At 41.2% G+C, this 23,048-nt stretch overlaps 1 protein-coding gene across 2 annotated transcripts in view; it reads left to right on the top strand.

Annotated features, from left to right (window-relative positions):
• srebf2 (sterol regulatory element binding transcription factor 2) overlaps positions 1-23,048 on the top strand; it is a 98,631-nt gene that overhangs the window by 37,791 nt on the left and 37,792 nt on the right. The window contains exons 2-10 of one of the 2 annotated variants that reach the window (XM_062036942.1): positions 3,161-3,501; positions 7,957-8,131; positions 8,209-8,339; positions 8,422-8,853; positions 8,934-9,048; positions 9,120-9,265; positions 12,452-12,656; positions 12,729-12,904; positions 15,000-15,249. In XM_062036942.1, coding sequence (XP_061892926.1) covers positions 3,161-3,501; positions 7,957-8,131; positions 8,209-8,339; positions 8,422-8,853; positions 8,934-9,048; positions 9,120-9,265; positions 12,452-12,656; positions 12,729-12,904; positions 15,000-15,249 — 1,971 coding nt within the window. The remainder of the gene's footprint in view (positions 1-3,160; positions 3,502-7,956; positions 8,132-8,208; positions 8,340-8,421; positions 8,854-8,933; positions 9,049-9,119; positions 9,266-12,451; positions 12,657-12,728; positions 12,905-14,999; positions 15,250-23,048) is intronic. The other variant, XM_062036943.1, reaches the window with a different exon arrangement.

Here is a 23,048-nt window from a genome sequence, read left to right as displayed (position 1 = left end):
CTCTCTGCTGCGCGAGGGCGTATACGTATGTGACGTATGACATGACAGTATGTGACGTGTGTAAGAAGGTGCGCTTTCTGTCTGTGAGAAGGAGAGACAAGACAGAGTGGGAAGAGCCTGTCGTGTAATGCCAGCAGCTAAAAGCAACTGCGTGAGAACGTATACTCGAATATCACGATATAGTAATTTTCTATATCGCACATAGACAAACCCGCGATATATCGCGTATATCGATATATCGCCCAGCCCTACGTGGGAGATTATCTAATTTCACTTAATTGCGTTGAAATATTCTTGATTGCCAAAACAAAGTACATGCGGGAAATATCGCTCAAAGGAAGACATGAAACTGCTACAGGAAAATACCAAAAAAGAGAAAAAGTCACCAAAATAGGAGCACAAGACCAGAACTAAAACACTACAGACAGGAAAACAGCAAAAAACTCCAAATAAGTCACGTCGTGATGTGACAGGTCGTGACAGTACACCTACTTTGAGACAAGAGCTATATTGATGCATGGTTGGTTATGGTTTAAATTCATATCCAACACCTGCGACAACGACTTTTTACTGTCAACCGAGTTTCGTTTTTTAATGATTTCTGCTGGTGGTGTGCTACGTCATTTTTTTCAACGCAAAAAATGTGCCTAGGCTCAAAAAAGGTTGAAAAACACTGGTCTAGTTCACAGAGGAATGTAGTTCATCATGGAATCGGCACCATTTGTTACTAAACGTTTTCTTTGAGTTGAGAAACGATTTTGAACCGAATCGTCAACCCAATAATCGAAATTGAACCACAAATTGCTCACAACCTTAGTACTTCACTTCAGTTCAGTTCAGTTCCAGTTTATTTGGAACATGCATACGATACAATGTAATGCATCACACAGTTTCAGTTGTTTCATTACAGCAAGTCCAAAAAGGAGTAGGAAGAAGCATAGCTTATTTAATCCTACCCCTTTTCATACCATAGCAATTTGATCCAATTTCATTGTTAAATAAATGATAAATGGGTTATACTTGTATAGCGCTTTTCTACCTTCAAGGTACTCAAAGCGCTTTGACAGTATTTCCACATTTACCCATTCACACACACATTCACACACTGATGGCGGGAGCTGCCATGCAAGGCGCTAACCAGCAGCCATCAGAGGCAAAGGGTGAAGTGTCTTGCCCAAGGACAACGGACGTGACTAGGAAGGTAGAAGGTGGGAATTGAACCCCAGTAACCAGCAAGACTCCGATTGCTGGCACAGCCACTCTACCAACTTCACCACGCCGTCCCTGTTCTCTGTAACAGAACAGTGAACAAATAAATAATAATAAAAATAATATACCATAGTAAGCATACAAATATTAAACACATAAATCATTTTTGTCTCAATAAAAAAAAAAAAAGGGTTCAAGATGTTCATCATAATTCTTGTTCTGTGTACTTTGTGAACGGGGCGGTATAGCTCGGTTGGTAGAGCGGCCGTGCCAGCAACTTGAGGGTTGCAGGTTCGATCCCCGCTTCCGCCATCCTAGTCACTGCCGTTGTGTCCTTGGGCAAGACACTTTACCCACCTGCTCCCAGTGCCACCCACACTGGTTTAAATGTAACTTAGATATTGGGTTTCACAATGTAAAGTGCTTTGAGTCACTTGAGAAAAAGCGCTATATAAATGTAATTCACTTCACTTCACTTCACTTGTAGTTTGAACAGTCTCTTAAACTGAATCCAATTGGTGCTTTGTTGGATTTCTTTGCTTAATCCGTTCCATTATTTAATTCCACATACAGATATGCTAAAGGTTTTAAGTGTTGTACGAACATACACATGTTTTAAATTAGATTTTCCTATAAGGTTATATTCATCCTCTTTTGTTGAGAAGAATTGTTGTACATTCTTGGGTATCAGGTTATAGTTTGCTTTGTACATAATTTTAGCTGTTTGCAAATGCACCAAATCGTTGAATTTCAATAATTGTGATTTAATCAATAAAGGGTTTGTATGTTCTCTGTATCCAACATTATGTATTATTCTTATTTATCTTTTTTGTAACACAGTTAGTGCTACGGTAGTTGTTTCCCCATATTTCTACACAATAACTCAGATCTGTAACACTCGTGAGCAGTAGAGAATATTAAGTGTTTTTTGGTTAAGAACAGGGGAGCACGGTGGACAGGCATGTGCCTCACAATATGAAGGTCCTGAGTTCAATCCCGGGCTTGGGATCTTTCTGTGTGGAGTTTGCATGTTCTCCCCGTGACTGCGTGGTTTCCCTCCGGGTACTCTGGCTTCCTCCCACCTCCAAAGACATGCACCTATATATATACACACACACACACACACACATATATATACACACACTAATATACACACATATATATATATATATATACATGCACCTGGGGATAGGTTGATTGGCAACACTAAATTGGCCCTAGTGTGTGAATGTGAGTGTGAATGTTGTCTGTCTATCTGTGTTGGCCCTGCGATGAGGTGGCGACTTGTCCAGGGTGTACCCTGCCTTCCGCCCGAATGCAGCTGAGATAGGCTCCAGCAACCCCCGCAACCCCGAAAGGGACAAGCGGTAGAAAATGGATGGATGTAAGGTCTAGAACATGTTTTGCTTTATTCATGTGATGTGTTTCTTGCTACTTTATGTTGTATATTTTTTTACATGAGACTTCCAATTCATTTTATCATCTATTATTACACCCAAAAATGTGTTTTCTTTTACCGTTTCAATATTTACTTTGTCTATTTGTATTTGTGTTTGACTTTCTCTTCTACTGTTACCAAATAGCATTATTTTAGTCTTACTGAGATTCAAAGATAGTCTGTTTTTGTCACACCATCATTTTAATTTGTTAATTTCTTCTGTTATTTGTATTAGCTTCTGTGTGTTCTCTCCTGAACAAAATGCCGTTGTATCATCTGCAAATAATACTAACTTTATTAGTATGTAAAGTTATGGATCGAATTAGCAGACTTCAAAGTGACTGCTGTGAAAAAGAAACAAGAAAACTAGCACATGATGTTTATAAATTATATAGAATGCCATAACTTGATGATTTATGGCATGTATATTAATATACATTCATGTTGGAATGTATATTTCTTCTTTATGATGTCAGCATATTTAAATTTTTATTCATTTGCCCATTTCCTCAGAGATGCTCCAGTATGTCAAGGGCGACTTCCCAGACCTGTTTGAGGAGCCGATGGCCATCTCTGGCTCTCTCAGCACCTCTCCTCGACCCGCCAATCAAAACCCTCAGACTCCCCAAACATCGACCCCAGTCGTCCCACAATTCCCCAACGCCGGCCTCTCTGCCCCCCAGTCGCTGTCACCCAGGTCCGGGTCGCTCCCGCCTTCTCTCTCCCCTACTCAGACCCCTGCCACAGCATCCACAGGGCAGCAGCATGTGACCCGCAGCCCCCCGCCGCTCCAGCCACGACCCCCAGTGGTCCAACCCATCCAACCCCAACCGATGGCTCAGCCCACCATCCAGGTTTGTGCATTTTATACACGTCATCTTTGAAGTCGAGAAAAGCTTGTTTTAGTTCATCGGTGCCTTAAAGCTAAAGTTCTTGAAAAGTTTGTTAGTGAACAGCTTAAAGAATTCTTAGACACCTATGATCTGCTTTCTCAACAACAATCAGGTTTTAGAAAGAGACAGCACCGTAACCGCTGCTATTAAAGTTGTGAATGACATTATTGAGACACTGGATTGCAAAAAATATTGTGCAGCTTTATTTATCGACTTGTCAAAAGCATTTGATACTGTCGACTATATCATTTTGGCAGACTGACTAGACAGGACTGGCCTACCTCAGCATATTGCAAAGTGTTTTTCTAATAGCATGTCCGATAGAACCCAGTTTGCTAAGTCCTCTTTGTCTTTCCTCCCTGTATTAAAGGGTGTACCTCTGGGTTCCATATTAGGTCCTTTGCTGTTTTCCATCTATGTAAATAATCTCTGTGATAATGCAGGGTTTCCCCTTAATGTCACGGCATTGTGTATTACCGCCACACCTTGAAAATATAGATATTTATTTGATTTTTTTTAACTTGAAAACAAATTAAAGCAATGTATTATAGCCCCCAGAAGAAAACACAAAGTCCAACGCTATTTTTAACTTTTATTACCAAACTTATGACAACAAATTCCAACACGTTTTACCTACCATGCAAACACTTTTAGTCTTGTGATTCCGGACTCTCAACAATACTTCCTCATTCTCCGCCAATCACCTTTCAGGCACGCACGGTGTGTTTGCAACCATGGGAAAAACTGGAGCGTTGTCAGCATGTCTGCGATCTGGATGTGATTTTTATATCTATTGCAGATATACTCGCGAACATCCATCTACAAATGCGCAAATATTAAGAGAACAGTGGCGGCTTTTAGGCAGAGAAAGTCCAATTAGAGCAACAGCGCCAAGCAAGTGTGACTTCATGCTCGCTGCAGATAGCATCTTTCGTCAGAGACATCGAGTGGCAGAAGAAGTCTCTAAACACGAGTACATTTTATAATAACACCATAAGAAGATGCTACATTTGTTGCTAGTTGTTTTTCATTTAGAAAAAAGTTATTAAAGTCTGGAAACACTTGAAAAAATCTCAACAAAGTACATTGTACAAAAAGCACCAACAATTGAAAATATGGCAAAACTATTTTTAAAAAAAATACTAATTCCTAACAGATTTGCTTTAAATGTACAAATACATTTTTGAGCCTTTTTAAAGAAAATCATATATCAAAGCAAATTATGCAAATTGCTCTGACGCCCTGGTGACTACGCCCATAACCACGCCCCGACCGCCACAGGTATCTTGCAGTAATGTGTCGGATGATACGTTCCATTTTTATGCACATGACACAGTCATATACTGTATATTGTTCATCCCCAGCTGTAGCGTGAACGTTTTGAGCTCTTGGAGTCAGCTTTTGATGATGTTCAGTCCCAGCTGACTCAGCTTAGACTAGCGCTAAATATATATACATAAATTTAAGGTGATGTTATTCTCCAACGACTGCCATTGAACATTCCAAACAGATCAACTGCTCATAGGTTTGAACTTGAAAAGGTCATGACATATAAGTACTTAGGGATTGTTATTGATGAGAACTTGTCCTTCCAAATATCACATTGAAAATATTTTTTTTCTTTGTCTTTGTCTTGTTTTTCCTTAGAAGTTAGGAAATGCTTGATCCTAACCACTTTCATGCCTCTGCTAGATTATAGAGACTGGCTTTTGTACAAATGCACTCTACACCTATTTGAAAAAACGGCATAGTTTATATCACTGTGCCTTTACGTTTTATTACTGGTTGTGGCAACCTTGTCCACCATGCACTTTATGTGCAACGGCAAACTGTCCATCTTTATCTGTTCCAAGATTTTCTCGATGGATGGTTTTAGATATAAATCACTTCTTGCTCTCCCCCTTATTTATGTCCTTACATGTGTAGAGACTCCAGTCGCTCTGGCTTAAGGTTGCAGGACATCCTTAACATGTTTTGTTCCTAGAGCCAACACAAATCTTGGACAAAAAAAACCCTTCAGATATGCTGCTCCATGGTCTTGGAATGGCTTTCAAAAGGATCTGAGGTTACCTGAGTTGATCCCTTTTGGGGAATGTCAGCCCATTTTAAAGGATAAAGAAACCAGTTCTTTTGAGCATTGTATTTTATTTTAATTTGTTTTTATTTAAACATTTTATATTTTCTTGACCCATCACATGATTTTATATTAATGTTGTAAGTAATGTACACTCTTAACTGTGGTGTGTGACTTGATTGATTGAATGATTGAGACTTTTATTAGTAGGTTGGACAGTGAAGTACATATTCCGTACAATTGACCACTAAATGGTAACACCCGAATAAGTTTTTCAACTTGTTTAAGTCGGGGTCCACTTAAATTGATTCATGATACAGATATATACTATCATCATAATACAGTCATCATACAAGATAATCACATTGAATTATTTACATTATTTACAATCAGGGGTGTGGAGGGGGGGGGGGGGGGGGGTAGGATATGGACATCAAGTAAGAGAGAGAGAGAGAGAGAGAGATCGAAGGCATAAGAAAAAGTATCTGCATTTGATTATTAGCAATCCGGGGAGGGTGTTAGTTTAGGGTTGTAGCTGCCTGGAGGTGAACTTTTATTGCGGTTTTGAAGGAGGATAGAGATGCCCTTTCTTTTAACCTGTTGGGAGCGCATTCCACATTGATGTGGCATAGAAAGAAAATGAGTTAAGACCTTTGTTAGTTCGGAATCTGGGTTTAACGTGGTTAGTGGAGCTCCCCCTGGTGTTGTGGTTATGGCGGGGGGGACACGGTGCCGTTCACCTCTACCACCTGCTCCCTCCCCTCCAAGTAAGATTGCATCCAGCTCCATGAGGTTTTGTTAAATCCGATTGCTCTGAGCTTATCCAACAGTATAGCGTGGTTAACGGTGTCAAAGGCCTTCTGAAGGTCCAGCATGACCATGCCGCAGTGTTTGCCCGCGTCCACCTCATGTTTGATGTGGTCGGTCAGATAGAGAAGGCATGTGTCAGTGGAGTGGTTAGTTCTGAAGCCGGATTGGAATTTGTACATGAGTTTGTTAGTGGCAAGGTAACTATCGACCTGTTCACAAACTATTTTCTCCATTACTTTCGAAATGGAACTGAGAATAGAAACAGGTCGGTAGTTGCCAGGTTCCAATTTGCTTCCTTTTTTAAAGAGGGGAGTTACTCTTGCTATCTTAAAATCTTTTGGTACTTGGCCTTGTGTAATTGATAGGTTTATTATGTGCGTGATGATCGGGGCAATGATGGAGGCAGAGTTCCTAAAGAATCTGGAGGGAATATTATCAAGGCCGGTGGCCTTGTTAGGGTGGAGCACGCTCAATTTTTTAAACACCTCATCAGCTGTGACCATTTGTAATTGAAAAAGATGTTAAGTCTGCTGGCTACCTCCATTTTGTCTGTAATGAGGGAGTCACCCTCCTTGATGCTGATGTTGGTGAGTCTTGTTTTAAGTTTCTGGCTGCAACCAGGAAGCTGGTTGTTAAGAATTTTCCAGAGCTCACGTGGCTTATTTGTGTTTTCCTCTATTTTGTCGTTAATGTAATTTTTTTTTAAGGATTTAGTCAGGTTGGTTGACTTATTTCTTAATTTATTGCAATGCTTTTTGAGAGTTGAAAGGAGTAATTTGAGGTTGATATTATTGGGTTGTTTATCTACTTCTGTTTTACATTTTTGGTATTCAGAGTATTACCTGTCTCTGTCTTTTATGGCAGCTAATAGGTCCGGATTCATCCATGGTTCCGAGCGGGCTTTGATCCTGACTGTTTTCACGGGAGCCATGTCATTTAGTATCTTTAGGAACGCCGTTTTGAAGCGATCCCAAGCAACATCGACCATGTTGCTCGCAAGCACAGGGGACCAGTCCCACTCATCTAATTTTAAATTGAAATTGTCATTGGAGTATTTTTTGAGGGATCTGGATTGGGCTGTTATGTGGCCATTGGCTTTAGGTTTAGCTATTTTGCGGGTGCAGAAGGTTAGATAGTGGTCGCTAAGACCACAGATCATGACCCCACTATTTTTGATTTTAGGCCGATCTGAAGTGAGAATGAGATCTATGGTTGATTGGGTGGAATCACACACCCTTGTAGGTAGCGCTATTAGCTGGGAAAGACCGTGCAGATTACAAAACTGCTGCTGTTTTTGTTGTTATATATATGTTTATGTAATTTTGTCAAGCTGCCCTCTTGGCCAGGTCACTCTTGGAAAAGAGATTTTAACCTCAGTGAGGTTTTTTTTTACCTGACTAGATAAAGGATATTGATTGATTGATAAAGTATGTATATGTTTTTCAGCCAGTTTCTCATATGTCAGTATTCTGCATTGTGGCCCAACCTGAAAGGAAAGCTTTAATGATCAAAGCAATTGTTTTAAAATGCAGGTGCAGACACACTCGATCCCAATGCAGACTCAGCGATTCCCAGTACACACCCTGGTTCCAACAGCGATCCCGAGACAAGCCACCCAAGCTGTGATGGTTGCCTCCAACAGTGGCCAGTCCCGTTTTATCCCAAACCCAGTCATCTGCGCCCAAAGCCCTACTCCTGGTTTCCCAGGTTTTGAAGAAATTGAACAGAAGCTCTTTGAATGTGTTTTCCTCGCTCATTTGTTTTTGTCGTTCTCCCCTTCCCAGTGCTCCAACCACAGGTACCGAGCATCATGAGCCCAGTGACGTTTCAGCATCACCCCCTTCTGACACCCACTGGTCAAACCATCCAGACTATCTCCACGGCGCCCACTGCGATCCATGCTGTGCAGCAGCCTGTGAGTAACCACAACTATGCTGGTCTCTAAAAATCTTACAGATGCCAGATCCTAAACTTCTGTTTTGGGGTTCTTTCGCCAGGTTCTGGTTCCACAGCCTCAAATTCTAAATACTGATTCCCTTGTTTTGACGACATTTAAACCAGAATGTACTCAGGTACTCACAACCATGCAACACCCAGCGGGGATCACCACCTTTACCACAACCCCCCAGAACACGACACTGCAAGTCCCGTTATACAGCTATCAGTACCCTCAAAAGACTACGATTCCTTTTATGGTGGGAGGGGGAGATAAGCTCACCCTTAAACAGGTACCATCAGGCTGCGCCCATAACACACATGTCGCCAACGGAGAGCTGAGCCCGGTGACAGGAAGTCTGATGTGCCAAGGAGGGGTGGTAAAAGAGGGTGAGAGGAGAACCACCCACAACATTGTTGAAAAGAGGTACCGCTCGTCCATCAATGACAAGATTGTGGAGCTCAGAAACTTGGTTGTGGGCAATGATGTTAAGGTCAGCGTTTTTGTTATGTTCAAAATAAAAAACTGCTCAACTCACTTTATTAGTCTCTGAGTATGTGTTTTTTTCTACAGATGCATAAGTCGGGAGTGTTGAGCAAAGCTATTGACTACATTAAGTACCTGAAACAGGTCAACCACAAACTCCGTCAGGAGAACCTGACCCTCAGGATGGCCAACCAGAGGAACAGTATGTGTCATGAATACGTCAAGAGCCGTGTGTACCACGTTTGGCTTAATTACGAACTGTCTTTATTTCAGAGCTAGTGACACTGTCCGAGGATATGGAGCCGAAAGAGGAAATTCCGATAATGTCACCTCCGGCCTCTGACTCTGGCTCCCCCCTCCAGTACTCGCCATTATGTTTGGACTCTGAGCCTGGCACCCCATTACTTGATGACGAGCTGGTGAGGCCACTTTTCTTCAGTCACACTATTTACACTAGGGTTGTCCCGATACCAATATTTTGGTACCGGTACCAATTTGTATTTCGATACTTTTTGATACTTTTCTAACTAAAAGGGACCACAAAAAATGACATTATTGGCTTTATATCAACAAAAAATCTTATGGTACATTAAACATATGTTTCTTACTATTACCTGCTCAGTGGCCTTGTGGTTAGAGTGTCGCCCTGAGACTGGAAGGTTGTGAGTTCAAAACCTGTCCGAGACATACCAAAGACTATAAAAATGGGACCCATTGCCTCCCTGCTTGGCACTCAACATCAAGGGTTGGAATTGGGGGTTAAATCACCAAATGATTCCCGAGCGCGGCCACTGCTGCTGCTCACTGTTCCCCTCACCTCCCAGGGGGTGAACATGGGGATGGGTCAAATGCAGAGGATAATTTCACCACACCTAGTGTGTGTGTGACGATCAGTGGTACTTTAACTTTAACTTTATTGCAATTAGGACTGGGCGATATATCGAATATACTCGATGTATCGCGGGTTTGTCTCTGTGCGATGTAGAAAATTACTATATCTTGAGTATTCGAGTATACGTTCTCACACAGTTGCTTTTAGCTGCGGGCATTAGACTACAGGCTTTTCTCACTCTTTCTTGTCTCTCCTTCTCACAGAGAAATAAGACAAGCGCACCTTGTTACATACGTCACATACTGTCGCGTGTGCAACGTCATACGCTCTCGCGGAGCAGAGAGTTAGCGGCATGGGTAAAGTTAGCAGTGGCAGGTGGTGCTAGCGCAGCGGTGCGAGTGATAATACGAGAGAGAGAAGGTGCCAATCTGGTACCAAATGGAGGAAGAAGAATTAATTCCCAAGAAAAACAGCACAGGGTGCTGGCGTTCGTTTGGCTTCAAGCGGAAAGATGTCGAACAGACAACTGTAATATGTCAAGTATGCGGCAAAAGCGTTGCTACAAAACGTAGCAGCACTACTAATTTGTAGCATCATTTGAAAAGTTACCCGCTAGAGAATAAGGAGTGCTTGAAACTCTGCATGTCAACATCTCAACAAAATGCCGAAGCAACAAGCACTGATCCAATTGAGCCTGGCGTCTTCCATTTCCACATCAACTCCGTATGAAAAAAATAGTCAACAACAGAAGGAGATCACATCCGCAGTAACCTACCACATAGCGAAGGACATACACTATTTGATTTCCTATTATGCAGCTATATTTTATTTTAGACTTTTTGAAATATCTTATGTGACATCATGCACAAAAGTGCACTTTATTAGTTTTAAAATATTGTAGTGGCGTTCTTTACAAAAAGTGCACATTAATTTAGTGTTGTTTTGATATGTCATCTTAGTGACATCATGCAAAAGTGCACTAATAGCTTGTTTTAAAATGTCTCTGACAATCTTGCACTTCTGTTTTGAAATTACATGAATGTTTGTGCCACTGCTTAATAACTGTTTAATAAATATAGTTTTGGTACATTGACTTAGTTGTGATTTCCCTCTCTGCATGAAAGTTTAAAATTAGCATATATTAATGCAGTATGAACAAGAATGTTTTAATGTATATACATAGAATCATCATACTGGTGTGATTATATGCATCAAGTGTTAATTCAAGGCTTAGGCAAAATATCGAGATATATATCGTGACATGGCCCAAAAATATCAAGATATTAATAAAAGGCCATATCGCCCAGCCCTAATTGCAATCCAACAACAATTTTGTCCTTCAATGAAATAGTGAGCATACCGTATTTTTCGGATTATAAGTCGCAGTTTTTTTCATAGACATATACTCTGGAGCGATTTATGTGTGAAATTATTAACACATTACCCTAAAATATCAAATAATATTATTTATCTAATTCACGGGAGAGACGAAGCAAATGTCAGCAATCGTCACACACACGTCAACCAATAAGAATTCGGCAGGGGAGGGTCATGGCAGAAGTGCATGGTGGGTCATGGGATGCTAACTGCTATATGCTATATGCTACTGCCGTAGCTATTAAAATGGATCATTTAAAAAAAAAACTGAGAAGGGCTGAACAAAAACGGCACCGAAAAGGAAATCATATACTGCAGATTACAACCTGGACGTAGTGAAATATGCAGCAGAAAACGGCGATAGAGCAGCAGAAAGAAAGGGCGCTAGTGGCGCATACCAGGAGTGACGAGGAAGAAGATTTCATCGAATTTAGCAATCAGGAGTGACAGATTGTTTGGTAAACGTATAGCATGTTCTATATGTTATAGTTATTTGAATGACTCTTACCATAATATGTTACGTTAACATACCAGGCACATTCTCATTTGGTTATTTATGCGTCATATAACGTACACTTATTCAGCCTGTTGTTCACTATTCTTTATTTATTTTAAATTGCCTTTCAAATGTCTTTTCTTGGTGTTGGATTTTATCAAATAAATTTCCCCCAAAAACGCGACTTATACTCGAGTGCGACGTATATATGTTTTTTTCCTTCTTTATTATGCATTTTCGGCCGGTGCGACGTATACTGCGGAGCGATTTATAATACGAAAAATACGGTACTAGACTTTTAGTAGTAAGCAAACAAAGGCTCTTAATTTGTCTGTTGACGTATGCAATAAGCTATTGTATCATTTCTTATTCAAAATCATGAAGGACAAGCGGTAGAAAATTAATTATTAATGTTGTTTTAACATGTTCTTTCTATACTTCTGTTAAAATGTAATAATCACTTATTCTTCTGTTTGATACTTTACATTAGTTTTGGATGATACCACAAATTTAGGTATCGAGCCAATACTAAGTAGTTACAGGATCATACATTGGTCATATTCAAAGTTCGAGGTCGGTAAGCACAACCATAATTATTTCATACATTAGCCGCACCGGGTTATAAGGCGCGCTGTCGATTTTTGAGAAAATGAAATTATTTTAAGTGCACCTTATAGTCTGAAAAATACGGTAAATCAATTTTGTAACACAGAACATCGTTAACCGAGGACCATCTGAAGGCTGCCCTTAATTTGCTTATCCGTCTCAAGGATGATTTTGGCCGTATCTGTTTGTGTTTTTAGTTTTTATCTAGATATCATTACAAAGAGTATTGTTCTCGGCAAGCCTATTTATAAATGTGTGCTCACCTGATATTAGCTGTGTCATGCTCTCTTTCAGATGAAGTGTGAGCCAGACTCTCCTTTCTCTGTCGGCGTGATGGATGGTTCTCGTCTGCTTCTCTGTGCCCTGACCTTCTTCTGTCTGTCCCTGAACCCACTACCCTCGCTGTTGGGCTCTGACACGTCTTCAAGCCAAAGTCTCTCTGCAGGGCATGGGCCGTCAAGAACGCTTGTTTGGTTCCCGAGTCCCACACAGGACTTTGGTGAGTCAAGTTAGCCATGGCGAGAGAATCTCCACACCCCAATCCTTTTTTGTCTTCTCCCGAACTCTATAGCCTCATGGCTGCGCTGTATGTTGCCGTGGCTGATGGTTTGGGTCATCAGTGGGCTGGGAGCAGTGTGGGGTTGTGTCCGTGTGCTGTACCTTTGGGAACCTGTCACGCCGCTTCACTCCCCGAAGTCGGTGTCCTTCTGGAGGCACCGCAAGCAAGCCGATGCACACCTCAAGCGTGTAAGTACATTAAATCTATTTTGTTGTTATTTACACATCTTGCATGCATGACATGAAATTTAGCTGCTGCATTTAAACATCACAGTTGCCACACCACTTTGTTGCGAAAAAGGGATGTGCCGATTGTTCGGACCACCAATCAGTATCGGCTGATATTCTTTGAAAAAAGTATGCGATTGCCATTGCCGATTAATGCCTTTCAATGCATCACAAACACTGGTCCCCTCTGGCTGATAATGTGTTTCTTTTTAGTCCCGCGGCTGACTTGCTAGAGGCTAATTGTGTATCTCCATACACGGTGTGGAGCCACTTCCCTAAGTTAATACTGTATTTTTCGGACTATAAGTCGCTGTTTTTTTTATAGTTTGGCCCGGGGTGCGATTTATACTCAGGAGCGACTTATGTGTGAAATTGTTAACACATTGCCGTAAAATATCAAATAATATTATTTAGCTCATTCACGTAAGAGACTAGACGTATAAGATTTCATCGGATTTAGCGATTAGGAGTGACAGATTGTTTGGTAAACGCATAGCATGTTCTATATGTTATAGTTATTTGAATGACTATTACCATAATATGTTACGTTAACATACCAGGCACGTTCTCAGTTGGTTATTTATGCGTCATATAACGTACACTTATTCAGCCTGTTGTTCACTATTCTTTATTTATTTTAAATTGCCTTTCAAATGTCTATTCTTGGTGTTGGGTTTTATCAAATAAATTTCCCCAAAAAATGCGACTTATACTCCAGTGCGACTTATATGTTTTTTTCCTTCTTTATTATGCATTTTCGGCCGGTGCGACTTATACTCCGGAGCGACTTATAGTCCGAAAAATACGGTATTAATCACCTCCATTACGGTAAATGAACTGCATTTTTTAGTACCTTGTTAGTAGGGGTGTGAACCTTTTAGGGACCAAAGGATTCAATCTGATTCCGATTTTTTGGGTGACGATTGAATATAGCGCTTTTCTCAAGTGACTCAAAGCGCTTTACATTGTGAAACCCAATATCTAAGTTACATTTAAACCAGTGTGGGTGGCACTGGGAGCAGGTGGGTAAAGTGTCTTGCCCAAGGACACAACGACAGTGACTAGGATGGCGGAAGCGGGGATCGAACCTGCAACCCTAAAGTTGCTGGCACGGCCGCTCTACCAACCGAGCTATACCGCCCCGAATTGATTCTCGATTCAACACTATTCTCGATTGAAACCAATTTTCGATATGTATTATTTGGTATAATAATTACAATGAAACTTAGGTTACATGTCCCGAAAGCTCTTTCTGGTTGCATGGATATGGCTTTAAAACGTCTTTTTTAAAATGGATTCTTATAAAAAGTATATGTATAATTTTTCTATGTTTATTTATTTATTTATTTATTTATAATTTAAATATATTTTTGAAAAATTCTAATCAATTTAGATCGGAATGAGTAGGAATCACCATTCAGATGCGAATCGATTTTTTTGTGCACCCCTACTTAGTATCTTAAGTGTCATTATCAAGTATTAGGACGAGGCTAAACATGTTACACACTGAGTGAAAGCAGGAGTGGGCACGCTAATACCTAAGTTAGCTAGAAATATTGATTTCAATTAGGACTATATAGTAGTTTTTTTGTTTAGGTATTGTGTACTATTGACTTTGTTTTGCTCAAAAATAACAGAGAATAAGTAAGTAGTTAAAATATTGTGCTATACTTGTTCAACTGTCAATAGCACTCACCATTAATACATTAAGAACATTTATAGTTAACACATGCGATCTCACTCACAGATGATCAGAATCGATAGCATAAATCCCTGATCAGAACATCCCTAGATTTAACACACCAGCAGTCATCACCCTTTCATCCCCCAGAAAGTTATCTGGTTGGGTGCCTTGCTCAAGGCCCCTTGCCCCCTTTTTCTCTTTGTACTTTATGCTCTGGCATCTTCACTGCATAAGGTTTTTTCACTTGTTTGATGTTGGTTTGTGTATGTCTTAAAGTCCATCTCGACTTAATCCAATGCTAAAGTCGTGTTCAGACCTTTATTAGCCTTGCAGTCTTTCCCTAAAATGGCTTCTGTCTCCCTTCTCGCATAGGGGCACTATGCTGCTGCATTGCCTTGTTTAGAGACCTGTCTGTCCATCTTAACCAGAGCTTTGCCCTCCACCAAACTGGATCTGGTGTGCTCGTTGTCCTGGAACGTGATTCGCTATTGTTTGCATCGCCCAACCCCGGTCGGCTGGCTGGTTCACCAAGTCGGAGGAAAACACGAAGGGGACGAGGCGAGGACGAGTGCAAAGGATGCAGCACTGGTTTACCATCGTCTGAGCCAACTGCAACTCACAGGTAAGCGGTGTGTTTGGGATATTAAAATAACTCCCATTGCCCCACGTCCGTGCACACTTGATTTTGGATTCTTTGATTGTTCTGAGTCTGTACGGAACAGCATGGTTGTATGAGGTTAGTTTGGCATGGTACAGTAACCAGGTTATATAATCGATGCAGTGGTTCCAGAAACATTCAAAATAATGCTGTGTCATATTACAAAACTCAAAACCAGTGAAGTTGGCACGTTGTGTAAATTGTAAATAAAAACAGAATACAATGATTTGCAAATCCTTTTAAACTTATATTCAATTGAATAGACTGCAAAGACAAGATACTTAACGTTCGAACTGGTAAACTTTGGTGTTTTTTGCAAATATTAGCTCATTTGGAATTTGATGCCTGCAACATATTTCAAACAAGCAGGCACAAGTGGCAAAAAAGACTGAGAAAGTTGAGGAATGCTTGTTCTGTGGTCTGACAAGTCCACATTTCAAATTGTTTTTGGAAACTGTGGACGTTGTGTCCTCCGGACCAAAGAGGAAAAGAACCATCCGGATTGTTATAGGCGCAAAGTTCAAAAGCCAGCATCTGTGATGGTATGGAGGTGTATTAGTGAACCAAGGCATGGGTAACTTACACATCTGTGAAGGCACCATTAATGCTGAAAGGTACATACAGGTTTTGGGGTAACATACGTTGCATCCAAGCAACGTCTTTTTGCTTATTTCAGCAAGACAATGCCAAGACACATTCTGCACGTGTTACAACTGCGTGGCTTCATAGTATAAGAGTGCGGGTACTAGACTGGCCTGCCTGTAGTCCAGACCTGTCTCCCATTGAAAATGTGTGGCACATTATGAAGCCTAAAATACCACAACGGAGACCCCCGGACTGTTGAACAACTTAAGCTGTACATCAAGCAAGAATGGGAAATAATTCCACTTCAAAAATGTGTCTCCTCAGTTCCCAAACGTTTACTGAGTGTTTTTAAAAGGAAAGGCCATGTAATACAGTGGTAAAAATGCCCGTCCCAACTTTTTTTAAATGTGTTGCTGCCATTAAATTCTAAGTTAATGATTATTTGCAAAAAAAAATTAGTTTCTCTGTTCGAACATTAAATATATTGTATATGCAGTCTATTCAATTGAATATAAATTGCCCAGCCGAGTCATACCAAAGACTATAAAAATGGGACCCATAACCTCCCTGCTTGGCACTCAGCAACAAAGGGTTGGAGTTGGGGGTTAAATCACCAAAATGATTCCCGAGCGCGGCGCCACTGATGCCCACTGCTCCCCGAGGGGATGGGACAAATGCAGAGGACAAATTTCACCACATCTAGTGTGTGTGTGACAATCATTGGTACTTTAATCTTAATCTTTAAAAAATGATTTGCAAATCATTGTACCGTATTTTTCGGATTATAAATCGCAGTTTTTTTCATAGTTTGTGTGCGACATATACTCCGGAGCGATTTATGTGTGAAATTATTAACACATTACCGTAAAATATCAAATAATATTATTTATCTCATTCCCGTAAGAGACGAAGCAAATGTCCGCAATCTTCACACACACGTCAGCAATCGTCACACACGTCAACCAATAAGAATTTGGCGGGGGCGGGTCATGTCAGAAGGTCATTGTGCGTCATGGCAGAAGTGCATTGTGGGTCATGGGATGCTAACTGCTGCTACATCCGTAGCTATTAAAATGGATTATTTCAACATTGGCGGTAACTTATAAAAACTGAGAAGGGCTGAACTAAAATGGAACCGAAAAGGAAATCCTATACTGCAGATTACAAGCCGGACGTAGTGAAATATGCAGCAGAAAACGGCGATCGAGCAGCAGAAAGAAAGGAAACAGCGCATACCAGAGGCGACAACGGGGAAGAAGATTTCATCGGATTTAGCGATCGGGAGTGACAGATTGTTTGGTAAACGTATAGCATGTTCTATATGTTATAGTTATTTGAATGACTCTTGCCATGATGTGTTGCGTTAACATACCAGGCACGTTCTCAGTTGGTTATTTGTGCGTCATATGGCGTACACTTATTCAGCCTGTTGTTCACTATTCTTTATTTATTTTAAATTGTCTTTCAAATGTCTATTCTTGGTGTTGGATTTTATCAAATAAATTTCCCCCAAAAATGCGACTTATACTCCAGTGCGACGTGGCGAAGTTGGTAGAGTGGCTGTGCCAGCAATCGGAGTGTTGCTGGTTACTGGGGTTCAATCCCCACCTTCTACCTTCCTAGTCACGTCCGTTGTGTCCTTGGGCAAGACACTTCACCCTTGCTCCTGATGGCTGCTGGTTAGCGCCTTGCATGGCAGCTCCCGCCATCAGTGTGTGAATGTGTGTGTGTGTGAATGGATGAATGTGGAAATAGTGTCAAAGCGCTTTGAGTACCTTGAAGGTAGAAAAGCGCTGTACAAGTATAACCCATTTATCATTTATTTATCATTTATGTATGGTTTTTTCCTTCTTTATTGTGCATTTTCGGCCGGTGCGACGTATACTCCGGAGCGACCTATAGTCCGAAAAATACGGTATTCTGTTTTTATTTACGATTTACACTTCGTGCCAACTTCACTGGTTTTGTATATTTGAGTACATTGTGAAGACATTGTCTTACCTAAATGCCCTAAATAGGTCTGATTTTGCAAAAAATTGGGTTTCTTCAATGTTCACACTTACATGTGGAGTCCCAGTTTCCATGTTCTATCTCAATGCGACTGTTGGCTGTACGCTGTGTGCCTCCCGGCAATTGTGGTCCTTTTAGTTTGATAAGCTTTGTGGTCATGTCAAGTAGAGGAAAAGAATGCTACATGCTAATGAGTTATCGCTAGTAGCTTCCAAGCGCCGGATCTAACAGACATTGTTGGTGATGTTTTATGTGTTGAAATGACACTTGTGGTTATTATGATCATTTGAGACATTCAATAACATCAATGTTTTGGTGAACTGTTAATGCAAACGGCGGAGTGCATTTTTTTAAAATTACTGGTTTATTATATATATATATATATATATATATATATATATATATATATATATATATATATATATATATATATATATATATATATATATATATATATATATATATATATATATAACATCAATGACGTTTAAATTGTTGTATTTGAAAGTTTAATTCTTATATCACTAAATAAAGAACGAACCACAACGTTGTGGTTGAGTTGAATGACTCAATCAATCAATTCTGTCTTCAAGTCATTTGCTTGGCGCTGTTGCTCCAGTTGAACTTTGTCTTCTTAAAAGCCGCCACTGTCCTCTTAATATTTGCACATTTTGTAGATGGCTGTCCGCAGGTATATCTGCAATATATATAAAAATCATGTCCACATCACAGACATGCTGACAACGCTCCGGACAATGGCGTGTGTTTTGTTTACATCCGGTTTCAGTAGCGTGGTTTTCGGTGATCAAAGTCTTTTTCCGGTGGTCAAGTCACTTGTCAATAGTGCGCAAATAATAGGTTTACATACACTTGTAAAGAACATAATGTCATGGCTGTCTTGAGTTTCCAATAATTTCTACAACTCTTATTTTTTTGTGATACAGTGATTGGAGCACATAATTGTTGGTCACAAAAAGCATTCATGAAGTTTGGTTCTTTTATGAATTTATTATGGGTCTACTGAAAATGTGACCAAATCTGCTGGGTCAAAAGTATACATACAGCAATGTTAATATTTGGTTACATGTCCCTTAGCAAGTTTCACTGCAGTAAGGCGCTTTTGGTAGCCATCCACAAGCTTCTGGTTGAATTTTTGACCACTCCTCTTGACAAAATTGGTGCAGTTCAGCTAAATGTGTTGGTTTTCTGACATGGACTTGTTTCTTCAGCATTGTCCACATGTTCTCAATGGGGTTTAAGTCAGGACTTTGGGAAGGCCATTCTAAAACTTTAATTCTAGCCTGATTTAGCCATTCCTTTACCACTTTTGACGTGTGTTTGGGGTCATTGTCCTGTTGGAACACCCAACTGCGCCCAAGACCCAACCTCCGGGCTGATAATTTTAGGTTGTCCTGAAGAATTTGGAGGTAATCCTCCTTTTTCATTGTCCCATTTCCATCCATCCATCTTCAACCGCTTATCCGGAATCGGGTCGCGGGGACAACAGCTCCAGCAGAGACCCCCAGACTTCCCTCTCCAGAGCAACATTAGCGACTTCCTCCTGGGGGATCCCGAAGCGTTCCCAGGCCAGAGAGGAGATGTAATCCCCCCATCTGGTCCTTGGCCTGCCGCGGGTTCTCCTCCAAGTGGGACGTGCAACGAGGACCTCCCTAGGGAGACGCTTGTGAGGCATCCGCACGAGATGCCCGAACCACCTAAGCTGGCTCCTTTCCAAGCGAAGGAGCAGCGGCTCTACTCAGAGTCTCTCTCGGGTGACTGAACTTCTCACCCTATCTCTAAGGGAGATGCCAGCTACCCTTCTGAGTAAACTAATTGCGGCCGCTTGTATCCGCGATCTTATTCTTTCGGTCATGACCCACACTTCATGACCATAGGTGATAGTAGGAATGTAGATAGCTCGGTAGACCGAGAGCTTTGCCTTCTGGCTCAGCTCTCGTTTCGTCACAACAGTGCGGCAGAGAGACTGCAATACTGCCCCAGCTGCTCCGATTCTCCAGCTGATTTCCTTCTCCATCTTTTCCTCACTCGTGAACAAGACCCCGAGATACTTAAACTCCTCCACCTAGGACAGAGTCTCGTCCTCTACCTGGACTGTACAAACCATCGGTTTCCTGCTGAGAACCGTGGCCTCAGATTTGGAGATACTGATCCTCATTCCAGCCGCTGAACACTCTGCTGCGAACCGATCCAGTGAGAGCTGAAGGTCACGAACCGAAGGTGATCAGGACCTCATCTGCAAACAGCAGTGACGCAACATTTAGCCCCCCGAGACGTATACCCTCTCCGCCATGGCCACGACTGCCTAGAAATCCTGTCCATGAAAATCACAAACTTGGCTGTCTTGGTTGATACGCCTTTTCAACATTGCGTGGAAGTCTGGGACAGTGCAGAGGGAGTGGCAGACTGGGGTGGTGGTTCCCCTTTTCAAAAAGGGGGACCAGAGAATGTGTGCTAATTACAGAGGTATCACACTACTCAGCCTCCCTGGGAAAGTTTACGCCAAGGTACTGGAAAGGAGGGTCTGGCCGATAGTCAAACCTCAGATTCAAGAGGAGCAATGTGGATTCCGTCCTGGTCGTGGAACAACTGACCAGCTCTTTACTCTTGCGGGAATCCTGGAGAAGGCCTGGGAGTACCGTATTTCCTTGAATAGCCGCAGGGGCGCTAATTAATTTAAAACCTCTTCTCACTCCTGCGGTTACCAAAACCATGCGGAATGAGCAAGCATGCTCTAATTATTTTAAAACCTCTTCTCACTCCGGCGCATACCTTATCATTAAAAACACATTTAATAAAAAAAACTTTATTATGATCTTACCTTTACTTGTAGATGGGTCCATGTGCAGCTGCTTCTGATCAAAGGCAGTCTTTCTCATCTTTCTTCAATTTTAAAAGTCTCTGGAGATATTCCTTTAATTATTACCTCCTGCTTCGATTGAAAGTCCAGTTTAGAAAACGGTTTTATTTTAGATATGTAATCCTCCATGTTAAAAGTGCAAGCAAACAATTGCTGCATGCTTGCTGCTTGTTGTCTTCTTCTGCAGTACCTGTCTCCTGCAGTACTGGTAGTCGCAAGAAGGATCACTAGCGCCCTCTACCTCCTGGAGGCGGGAGTCATTTAATGACTCATATTTGACCCGGCGGAAGTGCCAAGCATGCGCTAATTATTTTGCGAAACGAGTTTGACCCGGCTGTAATTCTAGGCAGGCGAATACTATATTCCCGGCGCCAATTCAAGGAAATACGGTATGCCTATCCAGTCTACATGTGCTTTGTGGGTTTGGAGAAAGGGTATGACCGGGTCCCCCGGGAGATCTTGTGGGAGGTGCTGAGGGAGTACGGAGTGAGGGGAACCCTGCTGAGGGCCATCCAATCTCTGTACAACCAAAGCGAGAGTTGTGTCCGGGTGCTTGGATGTAAGTCGGATCCGTTTCCAGTGGGGGTTGGTCTCCGCCAGGGCTGCGCTCTGTCACCTATCCTGTGTGTGATTGTCCCATTTACTCTCTGTAAAGCACCAGTTCCATTAGCTGCAAAACAGGCCCAGAGCATAATACTACCACCATCATGCTTGACAGTAGGAATTGGTGTTCCTGGAATTAAAGGCCTCACCTTTTCTCCTCCAAACATATTGCTAGGTATTGTGGCCAAACAGCTAAAATAATTTTTCATCTGACCACAGAACTTTCCTCCAGAAGGTCTTATCTTTGTCCATGTGATCAGCAGCAAACATTAGATGAGCCTTAAGGTGCCGCTTCTGGAGCAAGGGCTTCCTTCTCGCCTCTCAGTCCATGGCGATGCAAAACACGCTTGACTGTGGACACTGACACCTGTGTTTCAGCAGCTTCCAATTCATTGCAGACCTGCTTTTTGGTGGTTCTCGGTTGACTCTAGATCATCCTGACCAATTTTCTCTCAGCAGCAGGTTATAGCTTGCATTTTCTTCCTGATCGTGGCAGTGACAAAACCCATGCCATGCACTTTATACTTACCAACAATTGTCTGCACAGTTGCTCTTGGGACCTTAAGCTGCTTTGAAATGGCTCCAAGTGACTTTCCTGACTTGTTCAAGTCAATGATGCGTTTTTTTCAGATCTGTGCTGAGTTCCTTTGACTTTTCCATTGTCTGGTTTGTAACCGAGTCTAATGACTGCATCACATGAGCCCTATTTAAATCGGCTCAGAGAAGTCAACAGGTGTCGTCAATCATAATCACTCACATGAAGTTCAGAGGCCATGCCATAAGCTAATTTGATTTGATTGTAACTTTTCTACATCACCTAAATTGATAATGTATGTTGCTGTATGTATACTTTTGACCCAGCAGATTTGGTCACATTTTCTGTTGCACTGTTGCACCAGTTGTCCGCTGTTAGCATATATTACCTCTATCAAACATGGTGGAAGTGTCTGTTACAAGATACTGCAGTAGTAAACCGTTGGGATGCGGTACTCGCTATAATCCTGCACGGGACAATCCGCTTTAAATAAAGAGGATTAAAAAAAATTGTGATATTAATCGAGATCGGATGATAGGAAAAAATTAATTGTGATAATTTTTTCCGCCTTATCACCCAGCCCTATGTTATGTTCTATGTTCATGTGGTTTAAATTTGACGTCAGTTTTTCCCATGGTTGCAAACACACTGTCCATGCCTGAAAGGTGATTGGTGGAGAATGAGGAAGTGTTGTTGTGCTAAGACTCAAAGAGACGAAAGTGTATTCACGGGAGGTAAAACCTGTTGGAATTGTGCCATTATTTGTTATCGTAAGATTGGTAATAAAAGTTAAAAAATAGCGTCAAACTTTGTGTGATTTCTTCTGGGGGCTACAATATAGTATATTACTTTAATTTGTTTTCAAGTACAAAAAGTCCCGTCGCACAGGAGGTAAAACCTGTTGGAATTTGTTGTCATAATTTTGGTAATAAAAGTTAAAAATAGCGTCGAACTTTGTGTGATTTCTTCTGGGGGCTACATTATAGTATATTAATTTGTTTTCAAGTACATAAAAGCCCTTATTTTCAAGTTGTAGTGGTAATAAAAATGCTGTGGCGGCGCGCCACATTTAATTACGTTAAAGGGAAACCCTGGAGTTGTAATATTTACATCAATTCTGTTTTTTATTTTTGAATTCAAAGAAGTCGCAGC

The sequence above is a fragment of the Entelurus aequoreus genome, linkage group LG25 (genome assembly GCF_033978785.1).
Source record: "Entelurus aequoreus isolate RoL-2023_Sb linkage group LG25, RoL_Eaeq_v1.1, whole genome shotgun sequence".
Taxonomy (NCBI): Eukaryota; Metazoa; Chordata; class Actinopteri; order Syngnathiformes; family Syngnathidae; genus Entelurus; species Entelurus aequoreus.
Note: the sequence above shows the minus strand (reverse complement) of the source record. Positions and strands in the feature narration are given on the sequence as shown.